Source organism: Ochotona princeps, chromosome 3 (assembly GCF_030435755.1).
Source record: "Ochotona princeps isolate mOchPri1 chromosome 3, mOchPri1.hap1, whole genome shotgun sequence".
Taxonomy (NCBI): domain Eukaryota; kingdom Metazoa; phylum Chordata; class Mammalia; order Lagomorpha; family Ochotonidae; genus Ochotona; species Ochotona princeps.
The window spans coordinates 74,883,121-74,903,322 of record NC_080834.1 but is presented as its reverse complement, the minus strand read 5'-3'; the positions used below and the strand labels follow the sequence as shown (position 1 = coordinate 74,903,322).

General features: G+C 37.3%; 1 protein-coding gene across 8 annotated transcripts in view; it reads right to left on the bottom strand.

Moving 5' to 3' along the window:
* The window catches only part of DZIP3 (DAZ interacting zinc finger protein 3), a 71,327-nt gene that overhangs the window by 21,968 nt on the left and 29,157 nt on the right, over positions 1–20,202 (bottom strand). For 5 of the 8 annotated variants that reach the window (XM_058661849.1, XM_058661845.1, XM_058661844.1 and 2 more), the window contains exons 15-20: positions 19,557–19,726; positions 17,113–17,157; positions 12,276–12,298; positions 8,506–8,668; positions 3,773–3,871; positions 3,473–3,600 (exon numbers count right to left, since the gene is read on the bottom strand). In XM_058661849.1, coding sequence (XP_058517832.1) covers positions 3,473–3,600; positions 3,773–3,871; positions 8,506–8,668; positions 12,276–12,298; positions 17,113–17,157; positions 19,557–19,726 — 628 coding nt within the window. The remainder of the gene's footprint in view (positions 1–3,472; positions 3,601–3,772; positions 3,872–8,505; positions 8,669–12,275; positions 12,299–17,112; positions 17,158–19,556; positions 19,727–20,202) is intronic. The other 3 variants (XM_058661843.1, XM_058661848.1, XM_058661846.1) reach the window with 2 other exon arrangements.

Here is a 20,202-nt window from a genome sequence, read left to right as displayed (position 1 = left end):
TTTGATTATTCTTACTTTCTAATGGGTTATTTGAGCATTTTATTCTCTATCTTAACTTACTATGTTTTTGAGCATATCTTTTTTTTCAGGTGTATTTGCTTTTTTTATTTTTTTATTTTTTTAAATTAATTACATTGCATTATGTGACAGTTTTATAGGTACTGGGATTCCTCCCACCCCTTAGTGGTTGCACTAGGTATAAAACATACACAGTTATCCTTTTTTCTACTTAAAGTACAGAGAAACCCTACTCTAATTCAGGTTACTTTATTCTGATTTTAAATGTACTGTTCTAGTTTCCTGGCACACACTGAATTTCAAATGACATAGTGTTACAATCTTCACTTTAATCATCAAGTATTATTTAAGAAGTTAGTGAGATGCAGAAGAAACTCCTGTAAATCTTCCTTCTCTTACTCATTTTTATCTTCGCCTTTCTGAAGCTCCAAGCTTCTTTTATCAATACCTTTATGTTCAGAGAACCTGCTAAAGCTTCTCTTTAAGGGCGGATCTGCTACAGACCAATTCTTGCACTTCTCCTTCGAGACTCTTATTTTCCTTAACAGTTAAGAGTTATTTTGGCTGGATGGAGGATTCATGGTTCTATTTTCTTTCAGTAACTAAGTAATACACCTCTTCATTCTGGTCTCCATGTCTGCAGATGAAAAATCTATTTGGTTTTCAAATTAGTGCTCCCACATAAGTAATATTTCTGTCTTTCTGCTTTCACAAGTTTTCTTAGTTTTTGTTTGGTTTTGTACTGTTCATTTGGGTCAGTACTGATTACGATTAGAGTCTATTCAGTTTTTGAATTTGTAAATGTATGTGTTTCATGAATTGGAGCAAGCTTTTAGTCAACTCTTCGATATTTCTGAGTCTTTTCTGCTTTCCTTCTGGAACCTGATAATAAGAATGTCAGCTCTTTTGTTATTTCTTCATGGGTTTCAGAGACGGCCTTTTAAAATTGTTTTCCAGGGTATTTTCTCTTCATGCTTTAGATTGAGTACATTCTATTCTTCTGATGTTCACTAATTCAACCTCTGCCACTTGCAACTTGTGACTATATCCAGCAAGCTTTTATCTCAATAATTTTTAGATTTTAGTGTCATTGCTTCCATCTTTATTAAAACATTATTCCCTCACTGATAATTTCTAGTTTTTCATTTAAGAAATTTTGTTGAAATGTCTTCATGACTGTTGCCTTAAAATCTTTGCAGTTGTTCTGACATGTGAATAACTAAGTTTGAGATTTGTTAGTCTTTCCTCGTTCAAGTTCTGATCTTCCTGGAGTCTGGTATGATGCATGTTTTCTATTGTGGCTCACATATTTTGGATTTCATCAGACTCTAAGTTCAATATAATCTTTCTAGTTTTAACAGGCAGTTCTCTGAATTGTTACCTAAAAGGGTAGAGCCAGTATGTATTTTCAGTGTCACACTGAACACCCAGCTAACAGTGTTCCAGCAAAAGTAGAGACTAACTCACACTGTCTTAATAGAGATACAGAAGGTCATTTCCTACTGGGGTCCACCTTCTCATTAGCACCAAGTCACACTGCCTTTTTGCCTCTAAGAGGAACATAAGATTAGTTCTCTGCTGGAATCGGATGGCACCAGAAATAGTGAATGGTTGACTCATAAATTTGTTGCTGCAGAATGGACTTTTGTGGTGTCCCTATAGAAACAGCTGACACGCTACATGGATTGCCAATATCAACTAGTCTCTAGGGCCACAGTCTTGGCTCCTCATGGCATATGTGTGGGATAGTAGAGATGAAACCTACTACTTATTAATCCTGATCACAATGGCTTGTTAAGCCTCATTGGTGCTGGGTACTGGCACATTCTGTTGGAGGACTGGAATGCCACCTCTTTCTACATGGTAGTACTGGGAGATCAGTTACCTGGTCAGTACAAAGACAATGGCCCGACAGGGGAACAGGCTGCTATCTAAACTGAACTGGGAGAGCCAGAGTGCATTGATATCCTCAGGAGACTGCTGGTGTTTGGCTGCAGTAAAAGAGGGATTCTCAATAATGCTTTTATTATTGTACTTTCCTTTTCTTAATTTTTTTTTCACCTAAGAGGAACAGTTTTCCCCCTTAATTCATTTTTATCTTCTGTGCTCACTGGAAGTTCCATGGCTTCTGCAGAAACAGGGGAACTTATCATTTTGTTCCTTGAGTTTCAATGTTTTTAGTCAACATATTGTTTTCTTTCATCCTTTGGCATGTTCTTTCCTTGTCTGTTGTGTCATATACAAGGTGTTGGAGTTGTAAAGAAAGCAGCTTTGATGAATGCAGCAACAACAGCTTGATGGACCTAGAAACTCAGCTCTGTTTTTCATAATTTTAACCCTCAAATGTTAATATCTACACTCCATTAACTCATAATAAAGGTCTCACAAATCTTGGTATCTTTTACCCTGGGTCTTAAATGATTCTGACACAGTAGGCACTGGATAAATGTTGAGCAGATATTCAATACTGAATGTTCATTGCCAAAGACATATCCATTCTCTTAAGTCTACTTGTTGGCACAGCAAACGAGGGCATATCAGCCAGATGTTAGAGTTGAGCACCATCATCCAGTGGTGAAGAAGAGTGGCCGTTCCTCTATATTGATGGCATGGCTATTCTGATCTTGGATGCTGTGAGATATATTCCAGACTGGTCATCATTTCCCAGGATAAAATACAAAGTCTTGAAGTCTGAAGTACAGTTTTTCGGTTAAATTTGTCCAAATTTTCCTACGGTCTTACCTCCTTCTTAACTTGAAGAATCTCTTTAATCCTACTAGGCACAATGAAAGTGTTTGAAAACAAATATTACATATCTAGGAACTATAACCAATTTTAAACAAGACTTCATGGAAAACTGGAATTTTGTGGCATCAGTGTTCACTAAATTAACATATTACAAACTATGCTACTGCTTCAGTGGGTACGGGTTAAGTAGGAGACAGTGATTAATTTAAAAAGAATAATTTAGTTCACTTATTTTTGTATGTTCATTCTAATTTTTTTAATCCTATGTATTTAAATATTTAAGGCTCTCAGCAGAAAAGAGACTAGTAGGAATGGACAGAATCACCATGGACTTTGATTTCTTTTCAGGAATTAAATGAAATCCCAAGTGTCTTTGAAGAGGTATTCTTCAGAAACCAATAGCCAATCATTGGTCAGTTTTCCAAACTAGCACTATAACATGAAAGTTAATCATATTCCTCATGTAATTCTATTACCTTACACTTGTACAGGCAATGTACAAAAAGCTTGATATACAGACAGCGCAGCTGCTTGTTTAACATACACCGCAAGGAAAACGCTGCCTTAGCAAGTGCAGGTCTGTGGCTGGCATTTCCGTCATGTAGTCTCAATGCCACCTAGTGGCCAAAGAGAGATTATCTGCTAAAGACACAGAGCAAACAGAATTTTCCTTCTTTTCAAAAGTTATCAAAAGATTTGTACTTACTTGGAAACCTTATTGACTCCAAAGACCACCTGCTGGTTAAGAGATGCAATAATTTTGTCCTTCTTCTTAATCTGCATTTGATTTTCCTGCCATCGAAAAGTTACTGTTTTCAACTGTCTTTTGAAATCCTGTTTAAAGAATACATTTTCACAGTTCATTCTGTTCAAGTCCCCAGATATTAACGAAAAAAAGGAACAAATCGTCTTCTTTAAAAAGACACTCTATTAATAAAAGTACTATTAAAATATTATGAATTTTAACATACTAAATACTTCTCACTTCCTTCAGAAAAATACTTACCTCACACTGATAATGCAATCTGTAAAGCTGCTGCTGACGAGCAAGCCTCTCTTTGTCAGTTTCTCCATAGTCTGCAGACACCTTGCCACTGACACCCTGCTGAACATAAGGAACATCCATGTATTTTCCTCAAAGACAACCATGGATATTTGAGTTATTTAAAGTGGACTTAGTGGATAAAGTTACCAGCTGACTCATGCTTTCTGTGTCAACTCAGACCTGATCTGCCCAGGTTCTGTTCACTAACCCCTCTCCTTCACCTTAACCATCAGGAAGTGTGTGTGTGTGTCTGTCTGTCTGTCTCTGGATGAGTATTGCATCTGTTTAGCAGCTGAGGCTCAGCATGTGGTGTCAGCCAGCCCTGCCTACTAAAGGGTCGTTTGTCTCATTACTCCAACTCCTTAGTCAGTGTTTTGAAAAAACATTATCATACAACAGGTTCATTTTAAAGTACTATTTTTGTTTTAACTGCTGACCAGACCCAGCAAAGGGCTATTTTCCATCTTCAGTTTTTTCCTAAACAAGGGTGGGGACCCTTAACTGCTTTGATTCAGAGTTTGTTTTCTCACTTGTTAAATTACAAAAGTTTCTCTACCTATTTAGACTCTTCTTTTCTCTGGTCATCGATATGCCATGTTAAACCACAGAGTTCTCTGTCACTCTCCTAAAATGTATAAAGGCCTCTGAAATCTAGCTGCACTTCCTAAATTAACATAAATGTCTGAGTTATTGTAAATCATAATTAGTTTTAATCTTGCCATAATCCATGTGAGTCTCAAAAATATGTATGTCTTTTAATGATGCACTGTTGGCACTATGCTTAGAGACCCTGTCTTCTAGGTTAAACATTTTCCTGAGACTACAGGATTGCAACATTTTGGTAAAGTATAACTACATAGGTAGCTCACGTGTTTTCTGCTGCCTTTCATTGAGTTTAACTGTTTTCAAAATTTGGGTCTTACAGAAGTCAGTTTTCATCCATGATTAGATCTACTCTATAGCTCTGGTTAAAACGCTCAGGTCTAACTTTGATCAACTGGTTTAAACCTTTGTCAATTCTTTTACATCTAAGGTTCTTCATTCTTTGATACCGAAGCTTCCATTTGGTTTCCTGAAATTTGAAAGATGAGACTCTCAACTGTGAAAGAAGGTAAGGCTTTAAGCTTTGTGTTAGCCATCAAACTCCATGCAGTACTCCAAATGATGTCCCTGAAGAAATTTATATACCAGGGACCTTTGGAACAACCCTTGGAAGAATGCCCTTCAAAGACATTCCCTTTTCACATGAAGCAGCCAGTCACTGCTCCACATCAGTTAGAGCCCGTTCTTCTGAGGGTTGGAAATGGGACAGTTAGATGAGCTAACAAGCGCTGGAAGTCAGGTGCCTGTAGGATGAGAAAAAAAGGGGAGTCTATAAAGTCTACAAGATGCTTGCTTCTATCCAGAAGGTGTGTTTAACAAGATAAAAGTACCACCCTTTTCTTCTGAGTCTATGGTTTTATCAAGAGAATAGCAGAGGCAGTGCCTCCACCTTAAGTTTTTAGCTTATCGTGAGGATATAAAGAAATTACCAATCACACCCCTTTGATTTTTGTTTTGAGCAACCTAGATAGGATGACTTTTGAGTTTTGTCCCCGCCCTCTGACTGCTAGCTGCTCTTCTATTCTTTCTCCAAAACTGTGCTTCAGAGACTCTACTTGGACCAAATTTTCAGGACTGCCTCTCATTGGACCTTCCCCTTCCTGCTGTGGAGGTTTCTGACTTTTTAATAAATCTTGGCTTGTTAAAAACAAATACCTCAGTGAGGATCCGTGTCTTCAGGGTTGGCATACAAGCCTCCTCCTGTCCACCTGCTCCACTTTGGGGTCCCCCCCTGCTCTGTGCATATGACCTCCTGTTAAGAGGTTGTCAGGATCACTCTTGATTCACCCTATATGTCTTTGTCATTTAACTATTGTTTAATGCTGATTCGAGTCTGTTGTCTATGAATTACCTGTTATGTTTCTGGTAGGTTATACTTTACGTCTTCCTCACACATTCTAAGGAGATGGAAGATTTCCCTGTTCTTCCACCCCATTTCCGAGTAGCTTAGGGCCTTAAAAGTATATTAGGTTTTTGGCTCCACCTCTGGACCCCCACCCTCTCTCGCGATGACCATCGGGATTGCCCCGAAAACCCCTCATAGCAAACAAACAATCACACAAACTAAAAAAACCTAAAATAAATAGACAAACAACAAAAAGTAGAGCCTGGAATCTGACAGGAAAGAGCTGGCGTGGATTGGCTCATGCCTCGCTGGGTGGGACACAAAGATTAGTCACTCCTCACCATGGTGTTGGGGATTTCCCTGCACACCCCCCCCCAAAAGAAAAACAAACAAACAAAAAAATGTTCAGCACCTGAAGGTATGTTGGATTTTTTAAGTGATCGGGATGATACTCTGCTGGCTCTGTCTTCGGACCAGAGAGGGTATACCTAAGAAGCCGTTGAACTTGACTGGACAATAAGATGATGAACTCTATGTTTGGTATATGCTTGCAATGGGGGAATCTCTACTAAACTTGAACTGTGGTTATGCAACAAAGTGGAGGAATCCACCATGGTGGGAAGGTTTGGGGAGGGGTGGGGAGAATCCAAGTACCTATGAAACTGTGTTACATAATACAATGTAATTAATGAATTAAAAATAATAATAAAAAAATAAATACAAAAAAAATGTTCAGCACCTTAATTGTCGACAAATGTCTTGTTAGATTTACAAGCCAGTCTAGATTACCCTAAAATCTGCCAAGATCAGCAAAATTATACTTCAACACAACAAATGGCTAAATACTAAAATGAAATAGACACGAGACAGCTGAATGGTACCTTATAGCCATTTTAAGGTATATAGCAGTCGGTTCTGTATATAAAACTAAAACTGAAATGTCAATGGGCTAATCATAGGTTGTGGTTAAGAACTTGCTTTCTTTTTTTTTTTTTTTTTTTTTTTTGTAACACACTGGTTACTCACAACCATGTCAATTCCATAATGTTGCAAATTGCTGTTGATGTTATGTCGGGACTCTTGGTTGACTGGGATGATATTCTGCCAGCTCTAACAACAGACCAGAAATGGTCTCCCCAAGAAACTGTTCAACCCATCTGGACAATAAATAGCTGGACTTTATACTTGGTATATGTTTGCAAGGAAAGAATCTTGATTGAATTTGAACTGTAATACTGCACCAAGGTGGAGGAAGCCACCAGGGGGGAGGGGCGTGGGGGGGGGGATTCCCAGAGCCTATGAAACTGTCACATAATGCAAAATAATTAATAATAATAAAAAAGTATATTAGGTTTTACAATTCTTTGATGTAGAACATAAGCAGTCTGATTCACATTAATTGTATGTTCACTGATTACATCACAATATCTTAATGCATTAGATACAGGCTGTTTGAGGTTGAAATAATATTACAATTTATAGGTACTATTTTTCGGATTGACATCCTTTCATCTTATATTAAGGCAAACGTGGTATTTAACCTTTTGGGATTGGTTCATTTCCTTTAGCATAATGGTTTCCAGTTGGGCCCATTTGGCCACAAAAAAAAACTGCATTTTTTTAAATAGCTGAGTAGTATTCCATGGAGTAAATGAACCATAGCTTTCTCATCCAGTCTTCTGTTGATGGGCATTTTGGTTGCTTCCAAGTTTTTGCAATTATTGATTGTGCGGCTATCAGCTCTACCTTCAGACCAGAGAAGGTCTCCCTAAGAAACTATTGAATTTATCTGGACAATAAGATGCTGGACTGTGTGCTTGGTATATGATTGCAATGAAAGAATCTAGACTTAATTTGAACTGTAATACTGTAACTAGGTGGAGGAATCCACCAAGGAGGGAGGGCACGGGGAGTGGATGGGGGATGCCAAATGATTACTCAGTAAATGATTAAACATTTTCAAAACATTTCTAAACATTTTCTATGCTCAAGATTTATGACCACTGGCTGGAAATCATAGGTAATGTATTTAACCTTTAGTGTTATGTCCAAAGCTATGACTACCTTATTTCAATTAAACTACACACACTCTAATATTTTAATTAGAGAATAGAAATATTAATATAATAATTTCATGACTACTATACTATCAGGGAATCATCCATAGTAACTCTATCTTTGAATGTGACTGCTCCTGTAAACATACACACTTTTTTCTGGACTACAGAACATGTTATCATGAATTCTCATAGGTGGATAAATTGTTTTTAAAGACAAAATGCTACTATTTACTTTGATTTATTAGGTATTCTACTGAACACTTAAATTATGGTAATATCCCTCTTCACATCCTTCATTTGAAGTGGTAACTACTGCAAGGAACGTAACCAGAAAAGAGAATGTTGTACATTAGTATTTTTTGTTGATATTTCATAACACTAGTTCAATTAAAAAATAATTTAAAGCAGCTTTTTTTAAAAAAAATATTTTTCTCATGATATTTAGTCTAGTGGAATGTGCTGGTATTTTTATGTGTGGTATTCAAAATGCCTTTGCAAGGTATAATGCTCTGTTCAACAGGCCTGGCCAGCAAGTACTTTGAGGACGAAACGGAAGCATTTCCACCTCCTGATAGCCTAAAGCACTGATCTTTTCAGAGGTACACTATTCAAAATATGACAGGGTAAACAAGGGACCATGTCTGGAGGAGGGAAGGCAAAGCTGTACCTGTTTAAATCATGCTTACCTGCTCTAGCATGTCCAGAATATGCAGTTCATCCAGACTGTAGAACTTCTCCTCTGTTGCAGAATCTTCTTGAATATCACTTCCATCATCTTTCATAATTCTGAATATATCTGAATTTTCTTGTTCATCCTTCACGTCCCCTTCCTTTTCTATCATATATGGGCTACAGTGGAAATGCAATCAATATAATCTTTGGTAACTGTACAGCACTTTTCATGTAAGTTATTATTTCTCAAATTATAACTGTGGGATTTCATGAGATGCATAGCATTGGCAGGATTCACAGCCAAAAAAAAAAAAAAGTCTGGACAGTACTCAGAGCACATATCATTTTTGATGGTTCACAAAGAATATTAGCATATTTAGGACAGCACTCAATCAAGGTATTAGTTAATTCTGTTTTTTCCAAATGTTTTCAACAATTGGAACACTAGAGCTTATTTTCTAGATCATAACTATTATTATTACTCTGGGCAATAATCCTTTGGGCAACAAGCACTTCCAAATCCACCTTATTTTATTTTTCATTATATTATTACTTTCCACTTAAACTAACATCTTTGACTGATAGGTTGACCTAATACAAACTGATTTAACCAATTTCCATGTTTTTGTCTAAAGCACTTCAAAAATAGATTACAAATGGCATCATAACCCACACTGTAAAATTAAGTTTCTTTGTTTAATAGTACTTTAAAAAATAAATAAAACATGGATTCCTAAAAGCAAGCAACTAACAGATACTACTAAGAAAATGCAAATACTACATACAAAGGAATGATTATTTGATTTTATGCTTGTGTATAAATTTTAAATGCATATCATTTTGTTAGCTGGGTTAGCAATTAATAGCCATTAATTTCTTCCCTATTATTACTGAGTGGCGGCAAGAAAAGTATTTTTACTTACAGCATAATATAAATGACTTGGTTTTGCTAATGAATAAAACTCTCAGATACATTATTACTTTTTTTAGGTCCCTGAAATGTAGAAACAAATGACATCTTTTGTTTATATTTCACAAAGCACTATATAAACAGTCACTGGGTATCACTCCGTGTCGTAGAGTGTTCTAAAAATTTCTAAAAATTCAATTAAGTCAATTGTTTCAGATCGTTCATTCCCAAACCCAACTGCTTTTTTGAATTATGTGAATAATTTTTAAAAAGTATTTCCAAGTACTTCTACAACTATAAAAACACAAGCAAATTTCTAATTTTGGAAAGTTTTCCAAATTTATTCTAAAATTTTTAAGCATAATAGTATTGCAATAACAAGGAAAATGTTCCATACTCATAAGACTTTCAAAGAGAAATATGACGGGATGAAACAACACAATGTCAGGGGAATATGAATCAAATGTGAGAATAACTGCTGAACCAAGATGAATCGTTTTTATAATGCTACTGTATATATATATATATATATTATTCCCTCTACTTCTGGTATATTTGAAAATCTTCATCTACAAATAAAGTGCCTGGGTGATTTGATCATATTCCAGATGGGGCTCTGAGCAAATTACAACAAATAACTGATGATTCTGTTTTATCTTTTGATGAAGTATAAACATATCCTGGATGGTGTAGAGTTGCTTTATATACATATGGATCATGCCCAGTAACAGCTAGAAAATATAGACATAAAAGTTAAAATATGGGCCCAGCACATTAGCCTAGTGGCTAAAGCCCTAGCCTTACATGTGCCAGGATCCCATATGGATGCAGGTTTATGTCCTGGCTGCTCCACTTCCCATCCAGCTCCCTGCTTGTGGCCTGGGAAAGCAGTCAAGGATAGCCCAAAGCCTTGGGACCCTTCACCCATGTGGGAGACCTAGAAGAAGCTCCTGGTTCCTGGCCTTGGATCAGCTCAGCTCCGGCTGTTGCAGCCAGTTGGGAAGTGAACCAGCAGACGGAAGATCTTTCTCTGTCTCTCCTCCTTCTCTCTGTAAGTATGACTTTTCAGTAAAAATAAATTCTTTTTAAAAAGTTAAAATATGTTCTTCTGGTATTTTAAAGATAAATATATCCTCAGAGTTCTATAAAATTACCAATACTTCAGTTTGCAGCTTTTGGTGGAAATAATGATGCATCTCTTTGTGTTTCTCCCCTTCCTGCATATGCTACACTGGCATCAATCATATGATTGTGTGATGTATCTCTTAATGATCTTTTAACACTGAAATATTTCCATTATGGTATCATTATGCTCCTAAAATTTTACATTGAAACGGGTAACATTTGTTCAGTTTATATGAATGAAATAATTTTTAAAAAGGTAAAATTCATTGTCAATACAATGATTAAAAAAACACATTAAATAAATAAATAAATAAATAAAAAACCTAAACCAAACTGCTTCATAAAAGCAGGTTACTAGCATATAACAATGATGTGTTCTTTCATGTTGTCTTACTTTGTCAAGACTTTGCTAATCACAAAGAAGAGAACATTTTAATAAATTTTATACTGGCACCGAAAAAGGTTCTCTGGTGCTTAAATGAAGCAGTCAGCACTGGGTATCTCTTGAGCAGACTCAATGAAAAGTGTTGAGAAATTCTATTCTAAAATTATCTCAATTTTGCAGCTTCCTGTAACAAATAAAACTTGTACATTCCATATATATATAAATCTTATATATATATATATATAAGATTTATTTTATTTTTATCAGAATGGCAGATTTACAGAAAGGAGATGCAGAGAGAAAGATCCTCCACTGTTTCACTTTCCAGATGGCCACCATGGCTAGAGCTGACCAGTCTGAAGCCAGGAGCAGGTAGCTTCTTCCAGGTCTCCAGAAGGAGGGTCTTAAGCCTTTGGGCCATCCTCTATTGCTTTTCCAGGTCATTTCTTTTCTTTTCTTTTAACTAATTAATTTTTTAAAAAGATCTTACTTAATTGATTAGGGTACAAAGGGTCAAGGGCTACAGGAAAGTGGGTAATACCATTGTTTCCACACTAATATCATTTTTTTTCCATATATCTGGGGTCAGGGGAGAAACAAAGGGAAAAGCCCCACCCAGCCTCCCACCCACCCCAGGTCCCCAACATGAGGCATGCTACGAGGATCATGCTCAAGCAGTTTTGATAGTTCAACAGATCTGAACTGCTGCCAATCTCGCCATTCCAATCGCAATGAAACCTATTCAGAATCCACTGGCTGACATAGTCTCTTCATGGTTGGGGTTCTGAGATCAGCAGTTCAGTTGGAGGCATCGCCAAAGAAACTTCATCTGAGATGATCCCAAACCTGGTTCTTGTGTGAATTTGCCAGTACAGGGTCCAGTACAGGCAGTCACCCCAGTCAGCTTATGCACATGCTGGTCATTGCAATTGCTGGCTCAGTTCTGTTTCCAGCCCTGTCATCCACTTGAACCAATCGATGTTGTAATCCAGCTTGATTCTGCCCACTTCATACTCGGTCCTCACGCAAACCAGTGGGAGCTGCAGCCTAGCTGGGGTGACTCCCCATTAACCCCACCAGGCCTACTCCCTACCCTGGTTCCCATGTATGCCAGTATGTGCTGCAGGCTTGTTCAGTCTGTCCCACATCCCTTTTACCTCTGGTACTTGTCAGTGGGCATTGAAGCCCAGCTCAACCCAACCAACCTACTATCCAGCCCACACACATACTGGCAGGGGCCTTTCTGTCTAGCCACCCCTGCCCCTGTTTAGTAAGAACACTTTATAAACGAAGGCTATGTTATATTGGCAACACACAATTTAAAAATACTAAGAAGAAATTAAAAACTTTAAGCAAATACTTACATTTCTTCTTTTGATTCCTTAGTCTGGAAAAAAACAGTATAAGAATTAGATAACCTGTGTCAATTATGTAATTGCAACATTATGAGATGGCTATATTTGTTAGCGTATTTCAGTCTGATTGATCACAAACAATAGTAGTAGGTTGTAGGTAATTACTTAAATGTCTTTATTTCTAATACTGAAATCTAAGCTCCATGAAATAAACCTAATTACATGATAGGGGATGGACTCTGACAGTACACAACTTAATCATTCCACTCCCCCCCCCCTTTTTAAATTTATTTTTATTGGAAAGTCAGATTTACAGAGTGAAGGACAAAGAGAAAGATCTTCCATCCGCTGGTTCACTCTCCAAGTAGCCACAGCAGTTGGTGCTGAGCCAACCCAAAGTCAGGAGCCAGGAGCTTCTTCTGGACCTCCCACATGGGTGAAGGGTCCCAAGGCTTTGGGCTATCCTTGACTGCTTTCCCAGGCCACAAGCAGGGAGCTGGATGGGAAGCAGAGCAGTTAGGACATAAACCTGCACCCATATGGGATCTTGGTATGTGCAAGGCTAGGGCTTTAGCCATTAGGCTAATGTGCCGGGCCTCCATTTCCCTTTTGAAATGGTGGTCTTAGTTCACTAAATTGATGTTATAATCTCTACCAAGTTATGAAACGTAATTTGAAAATCACAGATTCAGATGGTCAAATTGAGCACTGAGTTGAGTACCTACTAATACATCTAGAGATGGGGCAACAGTAAGGGTTGTTGAAAGTATAAATGTGAAGAAAATTAGACTCACAATAATTTCTGTGATTTCTTAACAAACTTCACAATTTCCTGTAAAACAGATACAATGTTGTATATACAAATTTGTTTTCCTTTCTTATCTATACTTTGAGGATTTTGTGTTCACTGATTTTGTACTCCATGCAAAGTGTTAATTTCATGCTATGGTTTAGAATTCTAACTTCTACTTCACTTCCAACATACTTGAATGCCTGGCATTGCCAAGGCGCTCAGTTGTTGTTCACAATGATCATAACTAGTGTAGTTGGTTATTTTTCAACTTCCTTTTTAGGTCTTTCCATGATAATTTCATATATTAGTCTCTTTTGTCCTTCTCTATAATTTGCCTCCTGTAGCGAGGACACCCAGTTTGAAAAACTAAATTTATTTCCTGTCATGTTTGATTTTTTCCCCAAGACTTCACTTAGAAAACAACAACAACAACAAAAACGCTATTCTTTTGCCTGCCTTCACACTGAGTGGTCGATGAAGGTATCTAATTAACCCTCAAGAGTTATTTGTAATTTGGATGTAGTAGAAGGTAAATATCTAAAGGGAACACACAGATAGCATAGCTACAATATCCGCATATCTACTTTTAGATGTTATCTGTACTGTCCTATTTATTATAGTACCAATTTTAGTTCTTATTCATGTATTTAAATAGTATTTTCAGTATTTCCTTCATAGTTAACAGAAGGCACAGTTCCAGGTACAGAGACTGTATTTTCATGTGATAAAAAAAAAATTCTGTATGCAAAATTTTTAGGAAAACTCCTAATAATCAGAGAATTCAATTGCAATTTTTTAAAAGATTTATTTATTTTTATCGGAAAGATGCATATACAGAGAGGAGGAGAGACAGAGAGGAAGATCTTCTGTCCGATGATTCACTCCCCAAGTGAGTGCAACGGCTGGAACTGAGCCAATCCAAAGCCAGGAGCCAGGAGCTCCTCAGTGTCCCCCACGCGGGGGCAGAGTCCCAGGGCTTTGGACCATCCTTGTCTGCTTTCCCAGGCTACAAGCAGGGAGCTGATTGGGAAGCAGGGCCACTGGGATTAGAACCGGCGCCCACATGGGATCCCAGTGTGTGCGAGGCAAGGACCTTAACCACTAACCAATCGCGCCAGGCTCTCAATTGCAATTTTTATAACTGGTTGTTTATACCACAACCAGTGGTTTTTTTATACTTTTAGTTTAAGAGTAAATGAAGATATAAATAAGTTGATTCAATACACAATACTTGTATATATACATTTTTACATCTTTTAGATCTTAACATTTTAAAACTTAAGTGAAGGATATAAGATACAGAAGATCTTTCTTCCTATGAGTAAACTATATTTTGACATAACTCTTTAATTTTCAAAAAGTATCTCAAATTCTTTTAATGAAATAAATTAGAAAATTCAGGATAGTAAACAAAAGCTACCATGTATCTTTTTACATTTAATAAGAAAATTTTAATATTATGAGCTATACATTTTTAATTTTTAAATATTTATTTTTATTTGAAAGAATATTTACAAAGAGAGAAGAAGTTGAGAGGTCTTCCATCTGCTGGTTCACTCCCCAACAGGCTGCTATGGCTAGACCAGAGCTAATGTGAAGCTGGGAGCCAGGAGTTTCTTCTCCATCTTCCACATGGTACAGAGGACCAAGGACTTGGGCCATGTTCTGCAGCCTTTCCAGGCATAAACAGAGAATGGAATCTGTAGTCAGTTCCCTAGGTCATTGGCCTTGTGTTTGACAGCTATGGTTTCACTTCACCAGCTTATGTGGTGTAAGACTTGGGGCACATCAATAGTTTGGCAAAACTTTAGAAAACATTCAAAAATCATAAATAAATGAACTAAACTGGCCCAGCGTGATAGCCTAGTGCCTAAAGTCCTTGCCTTGCACTCGCCAGGATCCCACCTGGGTACCAATCCATGCGCCAGCTACTCTATTTCCTATCCAGCTCCCTGCTTGTGCCTGGGAAAGCCTGGGGACCCTGCTCCCTCGCAGGAGACTTGGAAGAGGCTGCTGGCTCCTGGCTTCAGAGCAGCTCAGCTCCAGCTGCTGCAGCCACTTGGGGAGTAAACCAGTGGGTGGAAGATCCTTCTCTGTCTCTCCTTCTCTCTCTACATCTGCCTTTCCAATAAAAACAAATAAATAAATACATAAATAAAGTGGACTGCATTTGTTATCGGGTAAGAACTATGCAAAAATTAAAAACATGTTTGTAAGAACAAAGTTACAATTTTATAAAACATTTACATAAGTTATCATAAATGATACTTCATTTATCAGATTAGAGTATAAATTATTTTGTTCTTGACATCAATAATTATTTTGTAAAATCACTTCATTGTCTCAGCTCCATTTAAGATTAAAATTTCTGTATGCTTTTTGTCTCACTAATTGGCAATTGAGCAAATTTCTCACTGTTAAAACATATGGATTATATAAAGATTTTTAAATAAGCTTCAAGCCAGAAAACTAGATTTTTTTTCACCACAAAGTTTCTATAAATTAGTGATTAGCTACACACATGGTGTAAACACTGCTGACTCTACTCTGCAATTTTCTAAGCAACTAAGAAACATTTTTCTAAAATTGCAAGAATGGGATTAAGAATGGGATTAAGATGCTCCTGTCTCATACTCCAAGTTTCTGGGTCCAATTCCTCACTCTGTTTTCTGACTCAAGATTCCTACCAATGCACACTCAAAGCTGGTGATGATAGCTCAAATAAGTGGATTCCTTCTGCATTTATCATGGCAGTCTGTGCCTGGCTCCGAGCTCAAGCCTCAGAACAACCACCATCATTGCTGTCATTTAGGGAGTTAAGCAGTAGATGGGAGCTCTCTTCAGACTTTCAAATACGCTTCTGAAAAATAATAAAATCATTCTTGCAGGCAATGTCATGGTAAAGAAGGCTAAGTCTCTGCTTACATCATCAGAATCTCATTATGGCTCTGGGTCAAGTCCCAGTGGGTCCACTTTCAATCCAGCTAATAGCCTGCGAATGGGAAGGCAGAGGAGGAGAACCCAAATCCTTAGAACCCTGAAACCACATCGTAGACTCAGAAAAAACTCCTGCCTCCTGGCTATAAGATGGCTTGGCTCCATCAGTTATGGCTCCTCGGGGAGTGAACCAGTGGATGAAAGATTCTCTCTACTTCTCCTTTGGTATCTTTTAAATAAAAATAATAAATCTATTATTTTTAGATTAATAATAAATCTTTTTTTAAAAAAACTGTTCCAGATAGTGATATATTCATTCTGCATCTAGCAAAAACCAAGAAAGCAATGAAAAAGTGTGATTTAAATCATTTTTAAGATAATATTTTTAAGATTTTTTTTTTTGGAAAGTCAGATATACAGAGAGAAAGAAAGACAAAGAGGAAGATCTTCCATCCACTGATTCACTGTCCAAGTGGCCACAATGGCCGGAGCTGAGCCAATCTGAAGCCAGGAGCCTGGGGCTTCTTCTGGGTCTCCCACTCGGGTGCACGGTTCCAAGGCTTTGGGCCATCCTCACTGCCTTCCCAGGCCACAAGCAGAAAGCTAGCTAGATGGGAAGCAAGGCAGCTGGGACACGAACCAGTGCCCACATGGGATCCCGGCGTGTGCAAGGTGAGTATTATCCACTAGGCTATCATGCTGGGCCCTTTAAGATAATTTACTGTACTGCTGGCATATTCTAGATATAAAGAAGAAAACTAAGATTGCTTCTGATTCTGAAAAATGTATCTGAACATATTGGTAAAAATGACAAAAAGCTGCTTTTGAAGCAATAAGCAGGCACTTTAAATAGTGAAGTTGGTAAAAGTCATAATACTTCCAAGGGATTAATTTAGTCTAGTTGTATATTAAGATGTATAAATTATTATTTCAGGACTTACTTGTTAGAACACCTGCATATGCATATGCAGACTTCTTTATACTTACAAATTCACTAAAGTATTGACTCATGTGTTTTATTTCTATCTGGGCAAATTAATATTTTAATAATGAATTCAAGCATTAAATTTTGTCATAATTAGACATCCTTCTATTACAAGCTCATAAACCTCTTACCTTTTTATTCTTAGTCTTTTTCTTTTTCTTTGATTTACCTTTAACCTAATAGGGAGGAAACAAATCATTTACTTAATATGTATTTCAAACTTCACAATAGGATTTTCTTCAAAATATTATTTCCTCTAACCACTCAGATTTTTTTTTTAAATATAATACATCACACATATTTTTCTACATTGTGAGTTTAGTGAATCGGAGTTACATTTATTTCCATTATGTTTATTTCATCTTCAAAAGTAATTGATATTATAAATGATTGATGTATAATGTCAACATATGGGTTAATTTGGGGTGGGCATTGTGTCACAGTTAAGCTGGGGCTTGGGCTACCTGCTTCCAGGTTTCCCTGCTTCAAACAAAAAATCCTGCTGACACATCTGGGAGGCAGCAGATGATGACCTGGGTCTTTGCCAACAATGTTGGAGACCCAGACAGGATTTGGAGCTCCTATCTTTGGCCTGGCCTAGTTTCAGTTACTGTGGAATTTGGGGAGTGGATCAGCGGATGGAAGATCTCTGTCTCACTGTATCACTCTACCTTTCAAAGAAAAAAAAAAACAGAAAAAGAACACTTAAAAAAAAAAACGGATTCTGATATTCTGAGCATGTGAATAATAAAGGAGGTAGGTACCTGAAGGATTTATTTTTATTTAAATGGCAGATTTACAAGGAGGAGAGACACACAGAGAGAAATATCTTCCATCCACTGCTTCACTCCCCAAATTGCTGCAATGGTCAGAGCTGAGCTGATACAAGGCCATGAGCCAGGAGCTTTTTCCAGGTCTCCCACATGGGTGCAGAGTTCCAAGGTCTTGGGTTATCCTCTGCTGCTTTTCCAGGCCATAAGCAGGGAGCTGGATTGGGAATGGAGCATGAAAACCAGAACCCTTATGGGATCCCGGCCCATCAAGGTTGAGGATTAGCCCACTGAGCCATAGAGTCAGCTCCTACAGGTACGTATTTTCAAAAAACAAAATATTTATGTCTACAAGATGAAAAATTAAGCATCAAAATGATTTAGTTGACTATAATAGTTTTATCTGTTAAGAAGTATAGATTCCATCATATATAATCTTAATTCTATCTCTGTGTAACTAACATCAACATACTCCAAATTCTTTTCTACCTGTCTCTCTCCTTTATTCCCTAATATACTTCCTATTACCAGCTCACATACACTTCCATTAATCAAGATAAATTAATGTATTTAAAAATTTAGCATAAAGTCCAGCATTGTACTATAGCATGTTAAGGTACTGTCACTCGGGATGCTTATTTCACATATTGGAATGCTGGTTGAAGTTTAATCTATTCATTTTTGATCCACCCTTACTAATGTGCCTAGGAATAAGAAGATAATGGTTGAAGTTACTTGAGTCCCTGCCACCTACATGGGAAACCCAGATAGATTTCCTGGTTGATGACTTCAACATGGTATAGCAACATTGGTAAAACCATTTGCACAGGGCCTTGGGACTAAAGCCCTCGCCTTGCATGCACCAGGATCTCATATGGGCACTGGTTCTTGTCCCAACTGTTCCACTTCCCATCCAGATCCCTGCTTGTGGCCTGGGAGAGCAGTTGAGGACAGCTCAAAGCCTTGTGACCCTTCACCCGCATGGGAGACCCAGAAGAGGCTCTGGATTCTGGCTTTAGATTGGCTCAGCTCCAGTTGTTGTGGCTACTTAGGGAGTGAATCAGCAGACAGAAGATCTTTCTCTGTCTCTCCTTCTCTCTGTACTTCTGACTTTCCAATAAAAATAAGTGAGTCTAAACAAACAAACAAACATACATAACCAGTTTGGCAGTAAGCCAGCAGACAGAAGATCTCCCTCTTTTTGTTTCTCTTTCAAATTAATAAATAATTTTTAAAATTAGCATAGTAAGCTATGTACATGCATTCAATTATTGTTGGCAAAACAAATGGTCATGGCTGGAATGATTATGCAAGAAAGTACTGACAACCAAAGCAATTTAAATGCTGTATGGACAGGACCCTGTGCAGTAGAATAATGACTGAAGTTCTCGCCTTGTACATGCCAGGATCTCATATGGATGCTAGTTTGTATCCAAGTTGCTCCACTTCCCTTCCAGCTCCCTGCTTGGGCCTGGGAAAACGGTTGAGGACGGCCAAAGCCTTGGGACCCTGCATCCGCATGGGAGATCCAGAAGAAGCTCCTGGCTCCTGGCTTATGATCAGCTCAGCTCTGGTTGTTGCGGCCATTTGGAGAGTAAACCAGCAGATGGGAGAGCTTTCTCTCTGCCTCTCCTTCTCTCTCTAAATCTGACTTACCAATAAAAATAAATAAATCTTAAAAAAAACCCTATATGAACAATGTGATAAGCAAAATAGTTTACACTGGAATACTTCAAGTTCAGCACATGCAAAAAATTACAAGCATAGGACAAAATCTACAATATTAAATTAATGAAAGCTTATACTTCTTGAAGATCTTTAATGGATTCTGTTGATGATTCGCTGGGTATTGAGGCACCATCTTTATTTATTTCTGCTAACTGTATTTCAGAAAGTGATTTCACATTAACATTGTACTCAATAAGAGGTGGACTTAGTTCTTCTTCCTCGTTCTGTAACTCTTCTAGTTCAATACCTAAATATTAAAGAAAAAGTACTCAAAATCTGAATATAAATGGTTTTGGCTCATTGTCAATATTATGCTTGTCAAATAAAAATTCCAGAAGTAGAGCACACCTTACTTCTTTAAATTACTAGTTGAAAATTTAAAGTCAATTTATCAACTATAATTGTACATATAAAACAGCATGGAATTATGGAATATGAACATAAACGCTGTAAGATCCTCTAAGAAGACTCCAGATACAAGATAGTCTGGAATTAAAATAGTATTTAAATATTAAGTCTTTGAGTGCCCTAATACTGATGCTATTAATAGTGTAACTAATAACATTATAGGACATAAATCTAAAGCATGAAAATCAGGGACTGCTAAAAGGCCTATATTTTTTCTTTAACTTTGTATTATATGACTCTGTTTTAAAATCACATTCCTCAATAATGTATCAGACTTTTAATCTTAAAACTTGCAGAGTTTGATTAATGGGTCAC